The sequence below is a fragment of the Triticum urartu genome, chromosome 5A (genome assembly GCF_056163025.1).
Source record: "Triticum urartu cultivar PI428250 chromosome 5A, HENAU_Tu73, whole genome shotgun sequence".
NCBI classification, from domain to species: domain Eukaryota; kingdom Viridiplantae; phylum Streptophyta; class Magnoliopsida; order Poales; family Poaceae; genus Triticum; species Triticum urartu.
In genome coordinates, this window is record NC_141877.1 from 46,879,918 (window position 1) to 46,906,219 (window position 26,302).

General features: G+C 44.0%; 1 protein-coding gene across 1 annotated transcript; it reads right to left on the reverse strand.

The window, feature by feature from the left end:
- Window positions 1–5,204: 5,204 nt before the first annotated feature.
- On the reverse strand, window positions 5,205–6,350 carry LOC147967902 (uncharacterized). Its single transcript, XM_087523306.1, has one exon. The coding sequence runs from the start codon at window positions 6,348–6,350 to the stop codon at window positions 5,205–5,207; it is 1,146 nt and encodes a 381-aa protein (XP_087379432.1).
- Window positions 6,351–26,302: the final 19,952 nt, after the last annotated feature.

Sequence of the window (26,302 nt, forward strand, 5' to 3'; positions counted from 1 at the left end):
ACAACCTGTTGGACCCGGCGCGGGTTGGTTTTCTTTTTTTGAGTAATGGACCCGGCACTCATAGCATGCTCCTATACCAAATTACCATGCCATCATTCAATGGAAAACACCCATATCATCATGCACTGTGCATGTTACTCATATCAAGAAATATTCTACAACTTGGAATAATCAAATGCAATAAAGTTATAGTTTACTTTCAGTCCACATATACTAATGTTTGATACACCCAATTCTCACTTAAATAATTGCAACATAGTCCGGCAGCAATGCGCGGTGTATAATATCTATTGTTCTGAAAGACTATGAAAACAAAACATCGAAGAATGAATTTTATGCCTCTGCCATTCAACTTGTAGCCTGTAATGTATGAGCAAGGAAAGAATAGTGGTGAGATCAGCCGGCAAGTGTGGTTCAATCTGGTTCGTTCGTTTGGCTGCATTCAGTCCAGGCCACCGGGGTCACTTGGATGCATATATATCGTGTGACAATTCATGTAAGTCAACATGCGCTGCCATTTTTTTTAAAGTCCTATATTGAGCTGACGTAGAGTTCCAAAGATCTAGTATCATTCTACGGGCTGCTCTTTACATTGTGTCCACATCTTACACCACTCATTATACTCCCTTGACCATGCTGAATAAATCTTAGTTAACTCAGGACCTCATATCTTCTTAATCATATAAAGAAGTGCCGTAGCTTAATTGTGTGTAGATATTATTTCTCCACCATGAATCCATGTACTGCTACTACTCAATTGATTGATCCATCGATGTCTACAGATCCACGATCGATATTTTACTTGACTTGTTAACTTGTAGCAAATCTGAATCAACTAGTACAATTCAAGTTGTCGAAACCGATTGATCTGTAGAAAAGTTGATACCATATACTAGCGAGAATAGTACTAGATCGATTGATACATGCAATGCAATTAAGGCATTCTGGTATGCATATCGATCAGCGCATCAAAGAATCGTATGACCGTCTTTATCATTGTAAGTGATGACTATTACTAGCTGATGAGTACATGATTGATGGATGGACAACCTACCTATAGAATGCACACATGTATATACATTTTGTTTATGTATATCCATAATTTAGTTTATGTGTGTGTGAATGTGATGATGAGTAGATGCGCACACAGTAGATGGTTGCATATATCCATGATTCATTCGATTGCTACATGCGTGAGATGAATGGAGTGAAGTGAATGAATGACAGCTCTGCTAGGAGGATCACGAGCACACACGTGCGGTGAAAGCAAACACACATTCACTCTACTCTCTGGATCACATGAGTACACGGATACGAACAACGAGTAGTACACGTAACTCTATCCAACTCCGAGTGCAGCCGTATAATAATTTTAGAGGCCCGTTTATAAACATGAAGAGGCTTTCGAGTGCACTACCACACCCAGACTTGGTAAAACTGCAACTTTATATTTTTCGGTCATCTCGAGCCCATTTGATGGTGAGAGACACAAAAAAATTATTTTGTTTTTGTACATTATTACCCCCCCCCCCCCCACCTCCCCCAGACACGATCTCATCTTTTTTTCATGGGACACCCACATCGGCGTTGCAACTCGTCACCACATCGATCGTGCGTGGCTAGAGGTTTTCATCTCTGTTCGATTCCCCTCCAAGGCACTGAGCCCTTGGTCACACAGGGGGTCCCATTCGTGGTCGTTGGCGGAAGCACAAAATACGGTGAGGGGGATAGTTGAGAACTCGCCAAACATTATCCAAGCGGGGTCGGTGCAGGCGAAAAGACGAGTGGCGGACGCAGGGGCGCCAATGCAAGGGAAAATCGAAGAGAAAGTCCAAGAGAAGGTACATCAGTCGTAACCCATAGACCCGCAGTCGCCAGCCCGCCACTTCTCCAATATCTCTATTTTGGCAGTTGCTCTAATAGATTACTAGAGTACCTAGTGTATGCATGCAATTTATTAGGGCGGTGACAGGCCTAGGGCAATTGGGGCTATAGCCCTAGGCCTAGCAATAATAGCCTTTGCAATTCTTACAAAACATACAATCACTGAGTGCATCAGATAAGCTAGCTTAGCTCTAGGCATAAAACGATGCTAGTTCGGCCACTGAATTTAGGTTTGACAACTGAATATTTTATTTATTTATTTTAAAGTAAGCTTAGATAAGTATTCCTTTTTTTTATCGGGGTCATCTTGCAAATCACATCAACAAGACTTAACTGCTAGTAATACTTACACTAGTAGCCTACCACATGACTTAATGCCTTAGCTAGGTTCTGGTTCATGTACTTCTATGCATACTTTCTAAGTTTCAAATTAATTAAGGTATTCACTTTGGTTTAAGTCAAATTTGCTTAAGTTTGACCATGCGCTTCATACCGATGCTTCGCTTACGACCTGGATTGGCTCTTGGCACACTACCATATTTGGAAATGTTCGTTTTTGTGTAGATCTTTATTTTTGCCGTTTCCCCCTTTTTATCATCAAACCTGCAACAACTTGCTAAAACAATGTGATTTGTGCATTTATTGGGAAACTTGAACTACATTTCTAAGAAAAGCCTTAGAAATATAAAGATTAAACTTTAGGAAAATATCTATGTAAAATACACTCATCAATCACACCACATTGCGAATATACAACATGACTATAGAAACAATATACTCATAAATTTGGAAATATGGTGTGGGTGATGGAATATCAATATAAATTTGGAAATATTCTTGGAAGAATATTTTTTGGCTTAACGGTGCAGATATACATGTCAATGCATGTATGAGAACACTAGTGACATATTTCTGAGGCTTGTCAGGCCTGGGGCTTGGGCACGGTCCTTTAGTATGACGATTTTTGGCCTACAATAGCAATTATCTTCATAGATGCATTTATGTAACTACCAACCTCTTATATAACATTAATTTCCAAGATTTTCTCTACCCCCTCTTTTTATCTACTATCACTAGTAGAAAAGAGGGCCTTGTTTCAGGCCGGGTCAGCCCATTAGTCCCGGTTCAGTCTAGAAGCGGGACCCATGGGGGCATTGGTCCCGGTTCATGAGGCCAGGGGCCTGCCGGGCCTCGTGGGAGCATTGGTCCCGGTTCGTCTGGCCCCTTTGGTCCCGGTTGGTGGGACGAACCGGGACCAATGGGCCTCGCTCCTGGCCCACCACCATTGGTCCCGGTTGGTGGCTTGAACCGGGGCCACAGGCTTCCCTTTGGTACCGGTTCATGCGACAAACCGGGACCAATGAGGTGCCTATATATACCCCTCGCCCACGAGCAGAGCACCGCAGTGCTCTGTTTTTCTCTGGCCAGCGAGGGGAGGGCTTTGTGGTGCTCTAGCTCACCTGCACATGAGCTGTTCGATGAAAGGCCCGAGCCACAATAGTTAAGCTTTCTCCTCTCGAAGCTCGACCTCAAAGCTCCATTTTCCTCGAGATTTGTCTAGGTTTAGCGGCCCGTCACGTCCCATTCCCGTCTTCACCGTCGTCGATCGCCCGCACCGATCTCGTCGCCGGCACCACCGTGGTGAGCCTCTTGTTCTTATCTTCTTTCTGAAAGAAAAAAATTCTTACTTTACATAGATACTTGTCTAATTTTCTTACTTTTATTATTGCTTGTTATTATATAGTGCGATGGTTTTGGTATCCGCCCCCGTCGGCCCTCGTCCTGGCTATGATTCGTATGTGGTATATATTATCTTTTTATAACTATTTGGTTCATTTATTGTTTATGACAATTATGCCGACCACCCTGACATAGATTTTATTTATCTAGGAGGTAGTTGAACCGGAAATTCCAACCGACCCTATTGTCGAGAGGTTAAATTTAGTTGAAGAAGAAAACAATTACTTGAAGGAAAAAATAAAAAATATTGAGGAGGAGAAGATGATATTGGAGTTGCATGTTGCGGATGTCGTCGATGATCACAAGATCAAGATGGATGCAATGCGGTTGAAGATGAGAAAGATTAGAAAATATGCCATTCATACCAAGGCTTGGTATCATTATACCGTTGAATCAATTGTTACCTTGGTTGCGATTATGATCGCATTTGTTTTCGCATTGAAATGTTTTACATAGTTTCAATGTATGGTTTAATTAATTAGATGCTCTGGAGAGCTATATGTTGTTAGATGAGAACTATGTATGTACTTTGGTTTTAATGTGATGATGAACTTCTATTAATTTGGTCACTTAATTATCTATTCATGACGTTCTGTAATGGTTTTTGACACACTTAATTATATATAATGCACGCAGATGAACCGGTAATGGATGTACGGTGACAGACACACCTGCGAGTACATTAAGGGCGTGCATGAGTTTCTCGATGCGGCTGAGGCAAACAAGCAGAATGGTTTTATGTGTTGTCCACGCACTGAATGTGGGAATACGAGGTCTTACTCTAACCGGAAAATCCTTCACTCCCACCTGCTTTACAAGGGTTTCATGCCACACTATAATGTTTGGACGAGGCACGGAGAAATAGGGGTTATGATGGAAGACGACGAAGAAGAAAAGTACGATGACAACTATGTTCCCCCTGAATACGGTGATGCTGCAACAAGGGGAGCTGGTGAAGATCAAGAGGAACCAGACGATGTGCCCAATGATGCTGCAACGGGTGAAGCTGCTGAAGATCAAGAGGAACCAGACGATGTGCCCGATGATTATGATCTCTGCCGGGTCATTGTCGATGCAAGGACGCAATGCGAAAGTCAAAAGGAGAAGCTGAAGTTCGATCGCATGTTAGAGGATCACAAATAGGGTTGTACCCCAATTGCGAAGATGGCAACACAAAGCTCGGTACCGTTCTGGAATTGCTGCAGTGGAAGGCAGAGAATGCTGTGGCTGACAAAGGATTTGAGAAGCTACTGAAAATATTGAAGAAGAAGATTCCAAAGGATAACGAATTGCCCGACAGTACATACGCAGCAAAGAAGGTTGTATGCCCTCTAGGATTGGAGGTGGAGAAGATACATGCATGCCCTAATGACTGCATCCTCTACCGCGGTGCGTACAAGGATTTGAACGCATGCCCGGTATGCGGTGCATTGCGGTATAAGATCAGACGAGATGACCCTAGTGATGTTGACGGCGAGCCCCCCAGGAAGAGGCTTCCTGCGAAGGTGATGTGGTATGCTCCTATAATACCACGGTTGAAACGTCTGTTCAGAAACAAAGAGCATACCAAGTCTTGGGCTTCAGATGGGCTTCTCTTTGCGTAACCCGGCCCCTCCTGGCCGGCTTACGTACATAATTATATCCCCAACACTTGTGATTGTTGTGCATGGGTCATTTCTGATAGCCTCCTCATAGAATTTTGAAACCCACTTAGCAGTGACTTTAGTGTTCTCTGACATAGAAGGGCATGTGTGCACTAAATACACCTTCCTAATTGTAAATGACTTCTCATTTGCAATCTGAGAAGCTGCTATATAGAAGGGACATTGCTCATCTATGCACTGTGCTATCACCCTATCATTGCAGTTTCTATGGTAGACAAAGTTCATGTTTTGAGCAATGTGCAGGGTTTGAAGTACAGTTCTAAACTGGTACACATTTAAGAAGCAAAGATGCTTCACAAATTGCTCCTCTGGATGAGCTCTGTGCTCATCAAACCATAACCTCTTCTTCATCTTCTTTGCTCTGCTTTTTCTACCATTAGGCAACACATATGCCAATGCCTCGGCACCATCATCATCTTCCACACCAAGGTCTTGTGGTTTCTTGTCCTCATCAGATGATGGAATCCAGTCCTCCTCAAACATGTGTTCTATACTCCCATGTGAGTTTCTTGTTGGGCCTTTTCTTTGTCTCTTGGCCCTTCTCTTGTTTGGTACATCTTGCCCTAGCTCATCCTCTTGTTCCTCTTCCTCCAATTCCTCCTCCTCTTCCTCCTCTACATCCTCTTCTTCACCTTGTGGCACATACAGCTCATCATCCACCTCTGAGTCACACATTTCCTCAACATCTGTGTCCCCTTCAAAATGAAGTTCTGGTTCATTCCTCTGTCTTCTCATCTCCTCAAGCCTAGCTAAGATATCACCATATTCTACCAGATCATCATCATCACTATCCTCTTCATTGTCCATCACTGCTGCTTTCCTGTTCAAACAAGTTTCCTTCACTCTTTTCTTCTTGTTCAAACAAGTCTCCTTCACTCTTTCCTTCTTGTTCTTCCTAAACATTTCAATTTCATTTCTCCTTTTCTCCTCCATTTCTTGCTCTATTAACAGTTGCTCCTCTAAATTGTCAGTCACATGGTATTCTTCCACTACTGCATCACCTAAAGCAGGTTCCAGGCTCACATTTATTCTGCTCTGCTGTGTGTCAAACTGCAAGGGCATTGGCTCTTGTTCTCCTCCTGCATCACAACTCTCAGCTTCTACATGCACATTTTCAGCATTGAACAACACTCCTTCATCATCAATCTGATACAGTTTGGGATCTCCAATTTGTTCTATTGGGGTCTGCATCTCAATGACATTAACACTGGTATTTATATTGGGAACTTTCTCTGCACTGGCCCTAACTATTGTCACATTCAATATCTTGTTATTCTGCTCTGCTATGTGGTCTAAAATTTCCTCTAACTTTTCATCATCATCTATTTATCCCATTCCTTCAATCCCTAGCCCAGGGTCCCTCACATAATACATATAATCTCTAAAACCATACCCTTCTGTCTCCATTAATGCTACCAAATTGTAATATGTGATGTCTGACATCATCATACTCCTTTCAATATTATCACTGTCATGAAAATGCACCCTCAATTCCCAAACCTCATCTTCAAGACTGCAAATAATAATACAATAGTGCACTATAAGTACTTAAGGGAAACTGAATCAAGCTAGTGCAGACCAGAGCAGAACATCATTTGAGTGCAACAATTCATATCCTTTTATTTACAGAAACCCTAGTTATAAGCATCTAATTAAACAACTATATCATTCTAATTACAGAACTATAACACACACAAACCCTAGAACTACATTAACCCTAACCCTAGCAACAGAAGGGGAATGTGATTGGGGAGGGGAATGGGACTGGGATCTCACTAGACGCCGCCGAAAGCTGAAGCAATGTGCTGGCTTCCAACTGGATTTGCCTTCACCACCGCGGCGAAAGATCTGGCCGCCCTGAATTCCACCGAGTACTGCGGGTCCTCCTCCTCTTCTTCTGCTGTCGCCTTCGTAGGGTTCGAGCTCCCGCACATCTCGCCAGTGGACGGCTGGGCGCCGCCGCCAGCATCGCTCGACTTCGCCGGACTCATGGCTGCGACGGGGGGCGGGGGCGGTGCGCCGCACGACCGGGAACAGGGGAGAAGAAGGGGGAAACGGGGGAAGAAGACGGGGGAAACGGGGGATAAGAGGAAACAGAACGAACGGCGCCGTCTAACGGCGTCTAACGGCTGTCCGACCAGCTGACAGCGCCACGTCGGCGAAAACCGGGCCCCACCTGTCATAAATCCACTTATCGGTGCCCGATCCGCCGATCAGTGGTATTTGCAAATTGTTTACGAGAGAGTTGGTGTTTTTTGCCAAGAAACTGTAACGTAGTGATTTCTGCTAACCTAGCCCTCAAACTGGTGGTTTTCTACAATTTACTCGAGTCGGTGAGATTACTCATCGCTCTCGCGGCTCAGGAATCATGGAAAGTACATCACATGGATGTAAACTCCGCGGTTTTGAATGGCGGGATAGAAGGAGATGCTTATGTGAATCAACCATCAGATTTCATCAAAGAGGGAGACGAGCACAAGGTATTGAAGTCACACAAAATCTTGTATGGGCTATGGCAAGGACCTCAGTAGTGGAACATCAAACTTGATCGGACATTGATTTCTCTTGGATTTGAGAAAGCCCCAGTAGAGCATGCAATGTACAAGCAAGGTGAAGGAAGGGATCGTCTACTAGTTGGCATCTATGTCGATGATCTATTAATTACTAGAACAGATGAAGAGTTGATTGCAAAGTTCAAGCTACAGATGAAAGAGCTTTTCAAGATGGATGATTTTGGTCTTTTGAGCTACTACCCCAGGATAGAGGTACATCAAAAGACGGAAAGGGATCATACTATGCCAGGAGGCATACACAAGGAAGGTACTTGAAAGCCGTGGCATGAAAGTTTGCAATCCAGTTGACGCTCCAATGAAACCTCGTCTTGAGCTAAGCAAGAAGAGCAAAGCACCTGCAGTTGATGCAATAGAGTATATTGCGGCTGCAGCTGTGATGTGTCAAGGTGTGTGGCTAGGGAGGCTATACGGTGATCTCATGGATCAAGATCCGAAACAAGTGGTTCTCAATGTTGATGGAAAGTCTACAACTTTTCTACGTGAAGAACCAGCGGCATGATAGGAGCAAGCACATTGATACAATGTATCATTACATAAAGGACTGCGTGGAAGAAGGTAAGATGAAGGTCAACTATGGTTGCACCGATGATCAGTTAGCGGACATCCTAACCAAGACTTTGGACAGAGAGAAGCACTTGAAGATGCGAACAAGGATCGGCGTCGGAGCTATGACATGATGACGTCGTGTAGGACCACATCATGTTTAGGGAGGTGATTGTTAGACTTAAACATGAATTAGTACACAGCAGGTGTACGTGGTCTTGTAGGATTCCTAGTCCAACAAAGATAAGTAGTTCTGACCTATCCGGTCATGTAGGTAGCTAGTCTAGACTAGTAAATATACATGTACCTGGCCCCTGTAATCTAACACATCAAAATCAATACAAAGCAAAGGCACGACATGAGCCTTTTTTGTGCGATACAACTCGGCGTGTCTCTCCTGCTAGTCTCACGTGTATTGTCTTGCAAAGGATCGATTGCTAGCTTGGCTAGCTTTACATTGAGGGTGGATCTATCATAATCCAGCGCTTAGCTTCATCGTTGTTCGTCATTGGTCATCGTGCGTTGTCGGAAAGTACTCGGCGACGCCGTCTGGGCCAACAAACTCCTAACCACAACCTTCCAAAAATGTTGTTTAAGAGGACTCTACGAAGACAAAGGCTACATCTTTCTCACCATCAGGATAAAAGAGACTGATACGAGGCTTGTGTAAGGTGTTGACAAGTTCCGCGATGCCTTCCATGCCTACCTACGGTGGAACTAATCAAGTAATGCAACTGTACCCTGGAATCAGTGTAGACTAGTCTGGATATCTTTTTTCTATACATCTGGAGAATTCAGATGGAGATGCATTACTGAGAACACAATAGTCCAATGAGCTGGATTGTAGGAGGATATATAGTTCGAGCAGCAGAAGAGCTGATGAAGCTATGAAAGGTTGCACATGTATGAGCAGAAAATACTAATGGTGTGGAATTTATGGCTAGGGTAAAAAATTGTTTCTTTAATTTATGATTAAGTGGTTCGAGCAGAAGTGGTGTCTTTATCCTCTCGAAGTGGCAGCGGTCATCTCCTCCGCTCCATGCTGCGGTGGTGGCCGTCACCATGACAAGAGGAGAAGAGGGACAACCTCTATATAAGGAGCATCACGCAAGGGACTTCATAAAAGAAAGAAATATGTTGAGGTAGAGGGCGCATCGCTGTATAGGTGGAGGTAGTGATGCCGTGAGGGGAGGAGAAGGAGATATCATATGTTAGGATTACTTGATCCGCCTCAAGTTATAGGGTCGAGTGGATCCAGACTGGCCTAGATATTACAATCTAAGTTGGTCATCCTTCTTGGGCCATTCGCGATGAGCTGGTAATTGCAAGCAAATTTGGACGGGCAATGCCAAAAATCATGTTCAAAATATATGCCTTCTACAACTGATCTACCAAAACATGAATTTCTCTACAATGATCTATTGGTGGCTGTTAGTTTCTATCTCTTCTCTAGGTAATGGTAATCGTCCTTTTCTCCATACTGTTAAACAGGCTACTGCACCTGTCACGGCTGTTCAAGGAGATATACGATCGGCTTAGAGATAGACTTGGTAGTTAGCTCTCATATCTATCTATTGTAACCATCTCTATCCCTTTCTCTCCAAGATTGTAATCTCCTGTAATATCTCAACCTCTCTGTATGCACATCAGGGTTATTGCGCCCCTGCCTATAAACACGAAGCCGTCTCCTCAAACGAAGGTAAGACGTTTCCGCATCTCGCACATGGTATCAGAGCCTTCCTACTTCCCATCTAGCTTCTCCCGATTTCCAATCGTGCCCTACACCATGTCTTCCTCCTCCGGCGCATCTCACCCTAGCCTCAATGGGCAGGTCATTGAGAAACTCTCCCGCACGAACTACGTGCTATGGCGCACACAAATCACGCCGCAGTTGTGTGGCGCCGGTGTCTTCAACTATGTTGACGGCACCTCGCCGGAGCCGGCCAAGCTTCTCGCCTCCAAGGACAAGGACGGCAAGGAGACTATGTCGATGCAAGGACGCAATGCGAAAGTCAAAAGGAGAAGCTGAAGTTCGATCGCATGTTAGAGGATCACAAATAGGGTTGTACCCCAATTGCGAAGATGGCAACACAAAGCTCGGTACCGTACTGGAATTGCTGCAGTGGAAGGCAGAGAATGCTGTCGCTGACAAAGGATTTGAGAAGCTACTGAAAATATTGAAGAAGAAGCTTCCAAAGGATAACGAATTGCCCGACAGTACATACGCAGTAAAGAAGGTCGTATGCCCTCTAGGATTGGAGGTGGAGAAGATACATGCATGCCCTAATGACTGCATCCTCTACCGCGGTGCGTACAAGGATTTGAACGCATGCCCGGTATGCGGTGCATTGCGGTATAAGATCAGACGAGATGACCCTAGTGATGTTGACGGCGAGCTCCCCAGGAAGAGGCTTCCTGCGAAGGTGATGTGGTATGCTCCTATAATACCACGGTTGAAACGTCTGTTCAGAAACAAAGAGCATGCCAAGTTGATGCGATGGCACAGTGAGGATCGTAAGAAAGACGGGAAGTTGAGAGCACCCGCTGACGGGTCGCAGTGGAGAAAAATTGAGAGAAAGTACTGGCCTGAGTTTGCAAGTGACCCAAGGAACGTATGGTTTGGTTTAAGCGCGGATGGCATTAATCCTTTCGGGGAGCAGAGCAGCAATCACAGCACCTGGCCCGTGACTCTATGTATGTATAACCTTCCTCCTTGGATGTGCATGAAGCGGAAGTTCATTATGATGCCAATTCTCATCCAAGACCCTAAGCAACCCGGCAACGACATTGATGTGTTCCTAAGGCCATTAGTTGAAGAACTTTTACAGCTGTGGAATGGAAACGGTGTACGTACGTGGGATGAGCACAAACAGGAGGAATTTAACCTGCACGCGTTGCTGTTTGTAACCATCAACGATTGGCCCGCTCTCAGTAATCTTTCAGGATAGACAAACAAGGGATGCCACGCATGCACGCACTGTTTAGAAGAAACTGAAAGTATATACCTGGACAAATGCAGGAAGAATGTGTACCTGGGCCATCGTCGATTTCTTTCGACCAACCATCAATGTCGAAATAAAGGCAAGCATTTCAAAGGCGAGGCAGATCACCGGAAGAAGCCCGCCATGCGTATCGGTGATCACGTACTTGCTATGGTCAATGATTTATACGTAATCTTTGGAAAGGGTCCAGGCGGACTAGCTGTTCCGAATGATGCTGAGGGACACGCACCCATGTGGAAGGAGAAATCTATATTTTAGGACCTACCCTATTGGAAAGACCTAGAGGTCCGCTCTTCAATCGACGTGATGCACGTGACGAAGAACCTTTGCGTGAACCTGCTAGGATTCTTGGGCGTGTATGGGAAGACAAAAGATACACCTGAGGCACGGGAGGACCTGCAACATTTGCACGAAAAAGACGGCATGCCTCCGAAGCAGTATAAAGGTCCTGCCAGCTACGCTCTTATGAAAGAAGAGAAATAAATCTTATTTGAATTCCTGCTCAGTATGAAGGTCATGACTGGCTTCTCGTCGAATATAAAGGGAATAATAAATATGCCAGAGAAAAAGTTTGAGAACCTAAAGTCTCATGGCTGCCACGTGATTATGACGCAATTTCTTCCGGTTGCATTGAGGGAGCTTCTACCGGAAAACATCCGATTAGCCATTGTGAAGCTATGTGCATTCCTCAATGCAATCTCTTAGAAGGTGATCGATCCAGAAATCGTACCAAGGCTAAGGAGTGATGTGGCGCAATGGCTTGTCAGTTTCGAGCTGGTGTTTCCACCATCCTTCTTCAATATCATGACGCACGTCCTAGTTCATCTAGTCATTGAGATTGTCATTCTGGGGCCCGTATTTCTACACGATATGTTCCCCTTTGAGAGGTTCATGGGAGTCCTAAAGAAATATGTCCGTAATCGCGCTAGGCCAGAAGGAAGCATCTCCATGGGCCATCAAACAGAGGATGTCATTGGGTTTTGTGTTGACTTCATTCCTGGCCTTAAGAAGATAGGTCTCCCTAAATCACGATATGAGGGGAGACTGACTGGAAAAGGCACGCTGGGAGGGGCCTCAATAATATGCAGGGACGGATATTCTTGGTCTCAAGCACACTACACAGTTCTACAGAACTCTACCTTGGTGACCCCGTATGTCGATGAACACAAGAACAGTCTGCGCTCCAAACACCCGGAGCAGTGCGGCGACTGGATTACATGTGAACACATCAGGACTTTCAGCAGTTGGTTGGAAACATGTCTCAGAGGTTATAACACTGTTTGTGATGAGTTGTACTTGTTGTCCAGGGGACCATCTTTGACTGTATTGACTTACAAAGGATACGAGATAAATGGGAATACATTTTACACGATCGCCTAAGATCAAAAGAGCACTAACCAAAACAGCGGTGTCCGCTTTGATGCAGCAACCGAGAGGGGAAAGGACACATATTATGGTTACATAGTGGACATATGGGAACTTGACTACGGACATGATTTTAAGGTCCCTTTGTTTAAGTGCAAATGGGTCAATCTGTCAGGAGGCGGCGTACAGGTAGACCCACAGTACGGAATGACAACAGTGGATCTGAAAAATCTTGGGTACACTGACAAACCGTTCGTCCTAACCAATGATGTGGCACAGGTTATCTATGTGAAGGATATGTCTACCAAACTGAGAAAAAGAAAAGATAAGGAAGCGAATACATCATACGATGAGCCAAAGCGCCACATAGTTCTTTAAGGAAAAAGGGACATCGTAGGAGTGGAGGGTAAGACAGACATGTCTGAAGATTATGAAAAGTTTCATGAAATTCCTCCCTTCAATGTCAAGGCTGACCCAAGCATCCTGATAAACGATGAAGATTATCCATGGTTATGGCGCAATAAGCAAATGACACAAGCGAAGAAAAAGTGAAGACTTTCTCCCGCAACTATTATGATGATATCATGCCAACTTTGTAACAAACGAGTATGATACCATTGTCCGTTTTGTACATGCACATGCTATGTGGGTGAAATTATGATACCATGCCAACTTTCAACTTTTTCAGAGTTCATTTGAAATGCTTTAATGTCTTATGGTTCGGCCCTCGTAATACCGGGACAAAAGGCCATTATTCAAATTTTAACAATTCAAATTTGAAAACTAATGGCACTAACAGAAAGTTTATAATTTTTGTGACCTAAAAGAAAAATAATTAAAAATAAACTTTAATAAAATAAATAAAAATAAAAACAATAAATATTTTGTTGTAAGTAGAAACAAAATAAAATAAATAAAGCAACAAAGAAAACAAAAAAAGTGCCACCTACTAGGCCCTCACGGCCTGAATACGACTAGAAACCCTATCATGGGCCAGGATTCAGGCCCGCAGGTGGCCCAATAGGCCCATAGGCACACAGCGTATGGTTAGGCCCGAAAGCCTACAATTGAGAGGAGCTCCAGAGGGTGGGCGCAGCAGTTCTTATAAACCACTCTCGAGCTCTCTCAGCTAGCGAGGTGGTACTAAACTTTTGACGCGAGGCTGCACAAGGCCTTTGGTCCTGGTTGGTACCACCAACCGGGACTAAAGAGGGCATTGGTCCCGGTTTGTGGCACCAACCGGGACCAATGCTCCTCGCCCCTGGCTCATGACCATTAGTTCCGGTTTGTGCCACAAACCGGGACTAAAGGGTTGGTCCTCGTTGCGGTCAGAGTTTAGTCCCACCTCGCCAACCGAAGGGGGCTCACACCGGTTTATAAGCCCTTTCCTCTCTACCTTGTTGAGCTCCTCTCAAAGTGAAAATAGATGCCCTTATACAGGAAATTTAACCTAAATTCAGAGTGAATTTCTCTGAAATTCATAGAAATTTACTATGAATTTAGTTTGAATTTTCTCTATAAGAGCATCTATGCTCATTTTTTTAGTAAGTTAATCACAAACTTGTGATTCACACAAATTTCAAAGAATTCAAATTTTAACTATTCAAATTTGAAAACTAATGGCACTAACAAAAAGTTTATAATTTTTCTAAAACTAATGGCACTAACAAAAAGTTTATAATTTTGCTAACCTAAAAGCAAAAAGAATTAAAAGTTAAAGCAAAAAACAAAAGAAAATAAATAATGCAAAAAACAAAACAAAAAAACTGGAAAAAAACTATTTTTATAGTAAAGTTAATCACAAACTTGTGATTCACACAAATTTCAAACAATTCCAATTTCAACTATTCAAATTTGAAAACTAATGGCACTAACAGAAAGTTTATAATTTTTCTAAAACTAATGGCACTGATAGAAAGTTTATAATTTTGGTGACCTAAAAGCAAAAAAAAATTAAAAAAGCAAAAAACAAAAGAAAATAAATAATGCAAAAAACAAAACAAAAAATGGAAAAGAACTATTTTTATAGTAAAGTTAATCACAAACTTGTGATTCACACAAATTTTAAAGAATTCAAATTTTAACTATTCAAATTTGAAAACTAATGGCACTAAAAGAAAGTTTATAATTTTTCTAAACTAAAAGCAAAAAAGAATTAAAAAATAAAGCAAGAAACAAAAGAAAATAAATAATGCAAAAAACACAAAAAACTGGAAAAAAATAAAAATAGCAACATTAAGTATTTTGTTGTAAGTAGAAACAAAATAAAATAAATAAAGCAACAAAGAAAATAAAAAAAACAAAAAAGTGCCACCTACTGGGTCCCCACGGCCTGAATACGACTAGAAACCCTACCATGGGCCAGGATTCAGGCCCGCAGGAGGCCCAGTAGGCCCACAGGCAGATAAAGTGACTTTAGGCCCATAAGCCTCCATTTGAGAGGAGCTCGAAGTGGTCAGCGCAGCAGCGCTTATAAACCACTGTCGAAGCCTCTCGGCTAGCGAGGTGGGACTAAACATCCAGCAGAAGGCCATTGGTCCCGGTTCGTGGCTCGAACCGGGACAAAAGGCTGCCTTTGGTACCGGTTGGTGGCACCAAACGGGACCAATAGCCCCCCCCCCCTTTAGTCCCGGTTGGTGCCACCAACCGGGACCAAAGGCCTCTGCTTCCCGCCCTTTGGGCTGCTGAAAAGAGGCCTTTGGTCCCTATTGGTGCCACCAACCAAGACTAAAGGGTGGCATTGGTCCCGGTTGGTGCCACGAACCGGGACCAATACTCTTAGTATATAAGAAAGCACTTAGCGTTTTTCAGATTCATCTGCATCAGTTCCCCCGCCCCGACGACGCCGCCAGGCTGCCCGAGCTCGCCCCGTCGACGCCGTCGCCGCCCTCTGCTGCCTCGTTGACGTGCAGCCGCCCTGCCCCGACCACGCCGGCCCGCCCCGACCACGCCGCGCGCCCCTGCCCCGACCACGTCGTCGTCGCCCCAGCTGCCCCGTGCCGCCGTCGCCTCTGCCTCACCATGCCCCGACCATGCGGCCGTCGCCTCTGCCCCTTCCCCGACCACGCCGCCATCGCCTCTACCCCGACGCGAACCGTGCCCCTACCCCGATCATGCCGCACCTCTCATCCCTTTGGTCAGGGCCGGCACCGCCCCCCCTCTTCCTCCCTGTTTTTTTGCACATATATAGATGTTTTTTTCCTGATTATATGTATATGTATGAGTATATGTATGTGTGTATATCTGTTTATATGTCCTTTTTTAAGATTTTTTTTTTTGCATTTTTATAAAAAATGTATATATGTATGTATATATGTTCTCTCTGTGTGTGTGTGTGTGTCTATATATATATATATACTAGATCATTGATGGCGCGCGTTGCTGCGCCCATCCATTTTTACACTTTAATGTTAGGGGTTGATGTAATTATATGGAATCATAAACAAATACTTATCATGTTGAATTAAGTTAACAGGGCTACTTCCATGTCGTAGCCTTACGATGCCAAATTTCAAAATCGTAATGCTATTTATAGAGAACTTCCCCTTGAATTGAAGATAGAATAGACCAATGAAATCAGGAAAGAAAATCAATTATCAATATGATTATTTACTCCGATAACAAACTTGATGGCATCACTTGTGATACAATTTGCAATAGGTTAGAAATCAAATGCCTAACTCAAACAGAAATTTCTCATGCCCTATATCATACATTGGTAGCTTTATGTCACACATGAGCATATTTTCCACAACTACATGATACGCAGGGCAGGGAAGCAGATTTATTACTGGGAATTCACTATGTTGAGACTCTATGTATATGCATGCATGTATATGTATTTGTAATGATATATTTCCATATGTTAATGGTGGAGACATTAGCTACTTGGGCAAAGAATTGCAGTTCAAAAGTTATGGTGAGCGTTGAGTAAACACAAGATACATGTGCGTAGATATACTTCTGGCAACATATGTATGTTGTAGGTATATTTGAAAACCAAAACTATTACCTCTAGCGACTCCATGTTTGAACATAGATATGATAATAGCCCTCTCAGTGTGGTTTCTGAGCATCTCAACAAACATGGGAGTAAGTAAGTCTCTTCTTGTATTAAAAGCTAGATCGTTTGAATAAGTGGAAATTGAACGTGCCATTGTGGCCATTATATATATTAACGCATTCGAAGAAGATATGGATTTATAGTGAAATTTAAATCATCATGCCCATTCCTGTTTACAATATTAAAATATCTAAACTGCTATGCTTAAAAGCTAAAGAGAACAAATGGGAGACATGACCTGCCAAGATAATTTTTTTTTGCAAATTACTGCTGCAGAAATGAAAAGGTAACACATCTGTTCTGGATGTCCTTGAATAAACCAACAAATGAGATGAGTTAGTGACATGTATACAAATTTTACAATTTTCTACAAGCAATATTAGAAACATTCAAGAGGCAGTCGGAAAAAAATAAAGGTATCCTCTCTTTGTAACTAATTCATGATGTGCAACGTGTGCCATATCATGATGATCAGATGATAAGTAGAAAAAATAACTTGAATGTCAGGACCTGCACAAGAGTGGGTCATTCAGAATCTTGTGCGGAGGAACAAGTCGTTGATAAGTTAACATGAAGAAAGTGAGATTCTAACATAGAGATAAAGGAAATCAGTCGACGAAAAATAGAGAACTATCTTTTATTTTTGATAACACGAAAAGTAGATAAGTAAATTCAAAGCCTTCACCTTATTTTGTTCAATTTATAGGAAAAGCTGAACCAGTTGACCTATTGATAGTAATAGTGCAATTCTATAATGACCGAGAAGAATACCAAAAACATATACTCTCTTTTTTGTGAACATAATATCCTCTTATATATTATAATCTCTTCAATAAAAAAGATCCATCTTCATTACTCATTATATATTGATAGATCCACTGTAGTAGTTGGACATAATAATTTTCCTATAAAGAACACACGTCTGTGATTTTGTGCTCAAAATTCCAATCAACTGGGTGACATCCTGATTGTTGTCGAATGCTAATCCTAGGCACTCGGAAAGGACAAATCCAAACCAGCAGAGAACACTGATTATATGCAAGATAAAGGGAAGGGAATGATCTGTACCAGCGGGCTCCATCGAATGTTGACATGTACCCCCATTTCCCTTGTCGAATTGTTCTTGTAGAGGCAAACCCTAGGTCGCTGCCAATGATCATTCGTTAAGGCTCGAGCCCCATGCAGCCACAAAGTGGAGACCATTCTTGCTGCACCGGTCTGAAAGCCAAGTAGTTGACGATCATGCCGCTAGATCTAGGAGAATTCAGATGCTAAAGTAAACAATATCAACTTTACTACAGGATCCCGCCTCAAGGAGACAAGAAGGAAAATATTATTTCATTTATCTGAGGATGCTGATTGCTGAAGGAGCTGTACGTACCCTTGAGGGATAGAACCAGTAGAGGATTGATTCGCTGAATTGATCAGCGTTGGCATGGGAGTCGTTGCTGCCCCACCGCCACCTGCAGCGCTGTCCACCGCCCGAACACCAACCCGATGGCCTCTCCAAGCGCCGCCTCCACATCGGTGGAGATCTGGGCCATGGCGCTGTCGGATGTGGCAATGGTGTCACGCCTCACTGGTCTGAGAGTTGAGCCCCTCTCTGCTGCAACTGGAGAAGGAAGACAGACGGTGGCTGGTCAACCTCGTGGAGGCACGATGATTCGTCGGCGGCCGCGAGGGAGAATGAAGGGAGGGATTGCCTCCCCTTCGATGTCCTTGACCTGACCTGAACTGAAGCGACGTCGCACACCATCTAATTGGTGGGCTGTTCTTTCACCAACCGCTAAACAGGCTTCCTGGCCCAATCAACCAGAGGCCACCGATTTTTCCACTGGAATAGCCTCCCTAGGTCACCCGGCCCATTGGTTAATTACGGGATTAGATAGTCATCTGACGGCCAGCAATGACCCGGAACAAACATCCGATGGCCAGAAATCTTGATGGTCTGGGAGGGCAGGGAATGTGCTCAGTTTTAATGTATCTAAATGTTCATGTATACATGCAAAAGATAGATTTTTAGAAAAATTAGGATTTTTTTTCTGTTCATAGATTTTTTTGGTGATATTAATTATTGTAAATATGCAAATGTTTGTATATTCATATGAACAATGAATTAGGCAAAACCTTTACTTTTTTCTAAAATTTCTATTTGAACATTATTTTAAAAAAAGCAAGCAATACTACTTCATGTATTTTTAAGAAGGAAGAAGAAGAAAAAGAATGAGAGGAAAAAGGAAATAAAAAGAGGAAGAAAGGAGAGGAAGAGGAGAGGAAGAAGAGGAGAAATAAATAAGAAGAGGAAAAAAGAAAAAGAAAAAAGAGGAGAAGAAGAAAGGAATAGAGGAGAAGAAAAAAATAGACTATATTCCTTTCTTCTTCTCCTCTTTTTTCTTCTTTTTTTTTCTTTGATCTTCTCCTCTATTCCTTTCTTCTTCTCCTCTTTTTTATTTCTTCTTCGTCTTCTTATTTTTTTATCTGGTCTGTCGTCGTCGATATACCCCGTGTCCCGATAATTTCAACACGAGGGGGGGGTCGACTTACCCCCTCCCCGATAATATTATACCACGGGAGCACCCCTCGGTCCTCTCGCTTGACCAAAACTCTCGAGGACACCCAAACCCTAGAAAAGAACGGTGTCGGTCTCCTACCCCCTCCCGCCGCGCCCCTACCCTTGAAGCGTCACCGAGGCCACCCCAAACCCGGAATAAGCTAGGTCTACGTTTGCCACTAATATATCCACATGCTGTCATGTTTGTGTAATAATTGCCATGTTGTAATATTTGCAGAAACAATGGAGTTCAGATGAGACGAGGAACAAGAACAGGTGTTGGGGGACATAATCTTAGTCGGAGGTGATGTCATGTCGTATCTTAACGACAATGATGGTCTGGAAGCAGAACAGGGTGAAGAAGAAGCAGGCTACGGTGATCGAAGAATGGAGGAGGAAAGACATGATTATGATGGCTTCGGTGACCCAATGCTGGTGCAAGAAGGAGCCCGTGGTGACGGCTCCGGTGACCGAACAGAGTCCGGCCAGGTAAATATATTAGTTAAGCCTGTGATGACTAGCTAATTGATGCATTCATTGTTTTGGTATGTACACATATTAATTAACTCTCGTCTAATTCTTCTTTTTTCTAGCCCTCCGGATCAAGCACAACTTCGCTAAAGAGACGAGGCCCGAAGAAAAAGTTGCGCTCGGATGAAAGGTTTGAGATCACAGCAATCGCGCGCGATGGCATGCCGATTGAACCCATCCGGACAAAGGAAGCATTTTCTGCTCAGTGCGGGGTTCTTGTTAGGGACAAGATCCCGATCAGCATCCAGCAATGGTGTAAGCCTAAGAACGAAGACCCTGAGGTGTCTTATGTCAATGATATGCAGAAAGATGATCTTTGGGCTGAGCTGAAGGCAAATTTCACCCTACCGCCAGAGGAGGATCCGGAGAAGCCAGTTAAAGAGCAATTAATCAAGTCTCATGCTCTTAAGAAGATGGCAGACCTATTCAGGAGGTGGAAGAATGAGCTGAAAACGTTTGTCGACAAAGAAGAGACACCAGAATTCATCGGCAGATATGAGAAGATCAGAGATCACTGGCCCGCATTTGTGGCCTACAAGACATCGCAAAAGAGTAAGAAGATGTCGGCGACAAACAAGAAAAATGCTGCAAAGAAGAAGCTTCACCATCGCACGGGATCAGGTGGCTACCTCAAAGCCCGGCCTAAGTGGGCCAAGGCTGAGAATGATCTGCTTGATAAAGGGATCGAACCAGAGACAATGAACTAGCCAGACCATTGCCGGACTTGGTTCTTCGGGGCTGGCGGAACCTTGGACCCTATATCAGGGAAATGCGTTTGGACGGACGAGCAAATGAACATACCAGTCAAGAAGCTAAAGCACTATATCGATGCAGCGCAGCAAGGGACGTTCGTTCCAGACAGAGAGAACGATGAGCTCACAATGGCCCTCGGGAATCCTGAGCACCCTGGACGGACACGAGGCACGCCAGGCTCCGTTTCGTGGAAGGCTGGTTTTTCGGACGCAGGCGGTTACAAATGCCAGGAGAGGAGGAAAAAATGGAGCATGCCCAAATTCAGACGCTGCACGAAAGGGTTCAAGCGCTAGAGGAACGAGAAGTAGCTCGCAGCAAGAGACCTACCGAAACTACCACCGAAGCTACCCCGCCATCTCAGCGGAGAAGCAGCGTGGCTTCCACCGAGCTGCTTCAGCCGGAGCATGTCTTGACGGCTCCTGCTAGCTACCCCGTGGATGCTATCACGGAGTCTCAACATTGCCACCTTATGACGCAATGGCAGAACTTCAAAGTCAAGGCGGCTGTCGGCTCTGTTCGACCTACTGAACCCGGCGCAACTTTTCACTATAGTCCGATTCCAGAAGGATATGCCAGGGTGACGGTGGACGAAATAACAGAGGGATTTGAGGACCTCTAGCTTGACTACCCTACCGGTGAAGGGGAGACTTGACTGGGTTCTTGTCTATTGACTCCATGCTTATGGCGGAAGGAGCTCATCAAGCTTCTGAACTGGACGCCTCCACCTCCTCCTCCTCCTCCGGCGAGTCAGGGCACTCGGACTCCTCCTCCGGCGAGTGATCAGGGCACTCAGCCTCCTTCTCCGGCGCGTGGCGGCACTCCGCCTCCTTCTCCGCCTACGCCGGCGTGCCCGAGCAGCCAGCCTCCTCCTTCTCCGCCTCGTAGCAAGGGCGGAAGAGACCCGCCGCTGCTCCGGCTGCTCCGGCGCGTCATAGTCCTTCTCCTCCGTCTCGTAAGCAAGGAAAGAAGACAGCCGCAGCCGCTCCGTCTGCTCTGCCGGCGTCTAGTAGTACAGCCAGAGGCGGGAGGCAATACAGATTCGGTCCTTCTCTGAAGACTCCAGAGAAGTTACCATACGAGAGGGCCCCGGAGGAGAACGCCAAGATCGCGTGAGCCGAAGTGAGGAACTTCTTTGAAGGGGTGAAAGCAAAAAAAACATCCACCTCCGGAGGAGAAGGTAGGTCCGGTGAAAGCGAAGCGCACTCTAGCTGCCCTAAAAAAACCAGCAAAGTCTTCGCCGAAAGGAAACTATGACCGCATTATTGCAAAGTCTTCGCCGAAAGGCAACTAGGAGCGGTCGGGAAGTACTGTCAGTGATCAAAGGTTAAAAGAACGACGAGCTGGGAAAAAAATTCCCCAGCTCGGCAAACAAGCGAACCAATCGTGCCCCCCGCTCAAGGTGCCTACTAATGATCCGAGGATGGTGCCCGGTTATAGCAATCTTGGAGATTACCTGCCCGACGATGTACATTATGAGTTCTTGGAGGTGGAGGAACACAAATACCTGTACGGGAAGCCTCTCATCAAAGATGAAAGATCTCTAACAACGATGATGCGAAGATTCCATAATTGGTACATAAAATCCCGCAGAGAGTCTGGGAGGAGGAATACTTTGACGCTGAGAGTTAGAGAGGAGCATGACCTCGTTGGAATTGAACTGTTGAATTTTCCATTTGAGGAGTTCTTCCAGTTTTTCAATCAAAAGGCCCTCGATAAAGCAATGGTCACTTGCTACTGTCTGTAAGTAGTACTACTTCTGTCATTAAGTCTCTCTATATAGGTCAGCTCTTTCATTGCATGTATTTATAATTATTCTCACTATATTATGCAGATTGAAGATCGCTGAATTGAAGAAAAGACAAATCGGTGATATTGGGTTCATTAACACAAATCTCATAGATGCAACGGAGGTTAAATATCGTGCCGAAGATACCAAGGCCAACTTGCTACGATCGTTGGTAATAAATGAAAACAAAGATATAATACTCTTTCCTTACAACTTCAAGTGAGTGTTACTATCTTGTGCATATTCAGTTTCCCTTATTAGTCCAGGTTATAGTAATGTAATTGATGAGTTATGCATGCGTGCGTAGCTTCCACTATATTCTCCTAGAGATTAAGCTTGAGCAAGGACTAGTAACCGTCTTAGACTCGAGACGAAAAGATCCCCAGGGCTATGCGGACATGACTCAAATGCTCGAGAAGTAAGTTAAATCGATCATTATCCACCATATCAGCAACTTTGTTCATTTCCTAATATATCAAGTAATTGTTTTCTTTGTATGGCAGGGTTTGGAGAAAATTCACCAAAAAAGCTCTGGGACTGCCGAAGAAGCTGCAATTTAGGCACCCGAAAGTAAGTACTATAGTAACATGTTCCACGCATCTCCTAGTGATTCAAGCGCTAGTTTCATCAATACCATTTATAGCATGCTTGCTTATCAGTTTGATTGACCTCTATTTCTTGTAAAGTGGTTGTGGCATGAAGCCGGGAATAATTACTGTGGATACTACGTTTGCGAGTCCATCCGCCACATGACCTGTGAACGAGGGTACTCTGACGAACAATATGAAGTACGTAAGCAATAATATTCACAATTTTATTTTATTACCATCATTTGTGTTGAGTTTCATTTATTCATATATATATATATTACCCCCTTGTTCAAATTAGATGTTTCGGATGCGGGATGAACTCCTAGCACCAGATCGTATGCGAGCAATTCAAGAGGAATTGGCGGCATTCTTCCTTGACCACGTGATCGCTGAAGGCGGAGAATACTATGTGAACCCTGTGTTCATATATAATTAAGAGATTATATTGTAAGAGATAATTATTGTATATATGTAGCCGGTAGTGTTGGATAGATATACGAGAACTTGTTGTTCGATCAATCTCTCGGAGAAGGAGAGGTGGTCGATATCACTTCTCTCTGTATGCATATGTTCATGACGATCTTCTGTTTCTTTTATTTGCTTACTAGCTAGCGTGTCTAGTCCTCTCTATATATACGTATATATAGCGTCGTCCAAGCACGGACATAAGAGAGGCCACTTCTCTCTATTAATTAGCTAGCTAACACAATATATGAAACATCTAAATTAAACCCCCAAAACCCCCAACCCCCCCCCCCCCCTTTAAAAAAAACAAAAACCCCAGCCCCTGAAATGCTGACGCGTGGATGCCTATTGGTCCCGGTTGATGCCTATTGGTCCCGGTTGATGCCACCAACTGGGACCAAAGGCCCTCCTGTCTGGGCTCGGCGCACCAGCCACGTGGAGGCCCATCTGTCCCGGTTCGTGTAAGAACCGGGACTAAGGGTTAGGGCATTAGTAATGACCCTTTAGTCCCGGTTCACAAACCGGGACAAAAGGCCCTTATCAACCGGGACGAATGGGGGTTTTTCTACTAGTGTATGCATGTTAGCTTTGTCCTAAGTCAAACATTATAAATTTTGATCGAGTTTATATAAAATAATATGAATATTTACAATAATAAATATATATTATGGGGAAAAAATATTACTCATGGTATTGATTTGGTACTGTACATGTTAATTGTTTTCAATAAACATAGTCATCGTTTACAAAATTTGACTGAAGTCAAAGCTAATATGCATGGTAAGTAAAAACAGAGGGAGAACTAAATTTGCATCACCCAAAGTTATTTGTTCAATCGATGGACACATGCAACGTAAAATGTGCTCCACACTCTTTTGACAGCATATGTATTTTTTATTACAAAATAATTCTTACATTTATCAATAAATATCAGTAGAAATTCAAGCAAAAATAGTGGGTGGGCGTGTAACTAATAGGGGTTGACTATTTGTTCCTCAAACTATATGATGCTAACTAGCCATGGACACTCCGATTAGTATACTAAGTGTGCTATCAAATGTCACAACGTAACTGGGTGATTATAAAGATGCTCTACAGGTGTCTCCGATGGTATTTGTTGAGTTGGCATAGATCGAGATTAGGATTTGTCACTCCGATTGTCGGAGAGGTATCTATGTGCCCTCTCGGTAATGCACATCACTATAAGCCTTGCAAGCAATGTGACTAATGCGTTAGTTGCGGGATGATGCATTATAGAACGAGTAAAGAGACTTGACGGTAACGAGATTTAACTAGGTATGATGATACCGACGATCGAATCTCGGGCAAGTAACATACCGATGACAAAGGGAACAACGTATGTTGTTATGCGGTTTGACCGATAAAGATCTTCGTAGAATATGTACGAACCAATATGAGCATCCAGGTTCCGCTATTGGTTATTGACTGGAGACATGTCTCGGTCATGTCTACATAGTTCTCGAGCTCGTAGGGTCCGCACGCTTAACGTTCGGTGACGATCGGTATTATGAGTTTATGTGTTTTGATGTACCGAAGGTAGTTCGAAGTCCCGGATATGATCACGGACATGACGAGGAGTCTCGAAATGGTCGAGACATAAAGATTGATATATTGGAAGGTTATGTTTGGACGCCAGAAAGGTTTCGGATAGGTTCAGGCATTTTCTGGAGTACCGGGGGTTACCGGAACCCCCTGGGGGGTTAATGGGCCTTCATGGGCCCTAGTGGAAGAGAGGAGGCGGCGGCCAAGTGGAGGTGCGCGCCCCCGAATCCCAATCCAAATTGGGTTAGGGTTTGGGGGGCTGGCCCCCCTTTCCTTCTCTTGTTCCATCTCCTTCCTTCTTCTCCTACTAGGACTAGGAAAGGCGGAAACCTACTCCTACTAGGAGTAGGATTGCCCCCCGTGGGCACGCCCCTTGTGGCCGGCCCTCCCCCTCCTCTTCTCCTTTATATACGGGGGAGCAGGGCACCCCATAGACACATAAGTTGATCTTTAGCCGTGTGCGGTGCCCCCCTCCACAGTTTTATACCTCGGTCATATTGCCGTAGTGCTTAGGCGAAGCCCTGCGTCGGTAACTTCATCATCACCGTCAACACGCAGTCGTGCCGACGGAACTCACCCTCGGCCTCAGCTGGATCAAGAGTACGAGGGACGTCACCGAGCTGAACGTGTGCAGATCACGGAGGTGCCGTGCGTTCGGTACTTGCTCGGTTGGATCGCGAAGACGTTCGGCTACATCAACCGCGTTACTAAACGCTTCCGCTTTCGATCTATGAGGGTACATGGACACACTCTCCCCTCTCGTTGCTATACATCTCCTACATAGATCTTGCGTGATCGTGGATTTTTTTGAAATATTGCGTTCCCCAATAGATAGTTTATGTGACAAAATCATCAACATTTGTCCAAAGGCAATCAATGGAAGTGTAACAATCAACCTTTTTGGTGTCTCGACATACATAATCATTGGCTTTTTTCGGCCTCTTAGGTGTGCTACTCAACCTTTCTAGTCAATGGACATATAAACTATATATAGATCATAGAGACATATTATTCTATGTATCTCCACTCACGACTGCCTTATTGTAGATTGTGGCACTGTTGCTGCTCATATTGAAGTGGGCAAGAATTGCCCCATTGAGACATTGTTCTAACATTTGGAAACCTACAATATCCATCACACATATGGTGCTCTCCCCTCTGTGTTTTCAGTGTCCAAAATTAAGGAATTCATATCCAAACCTGGAGAGCCCGAAATTAGTGCCAACCAT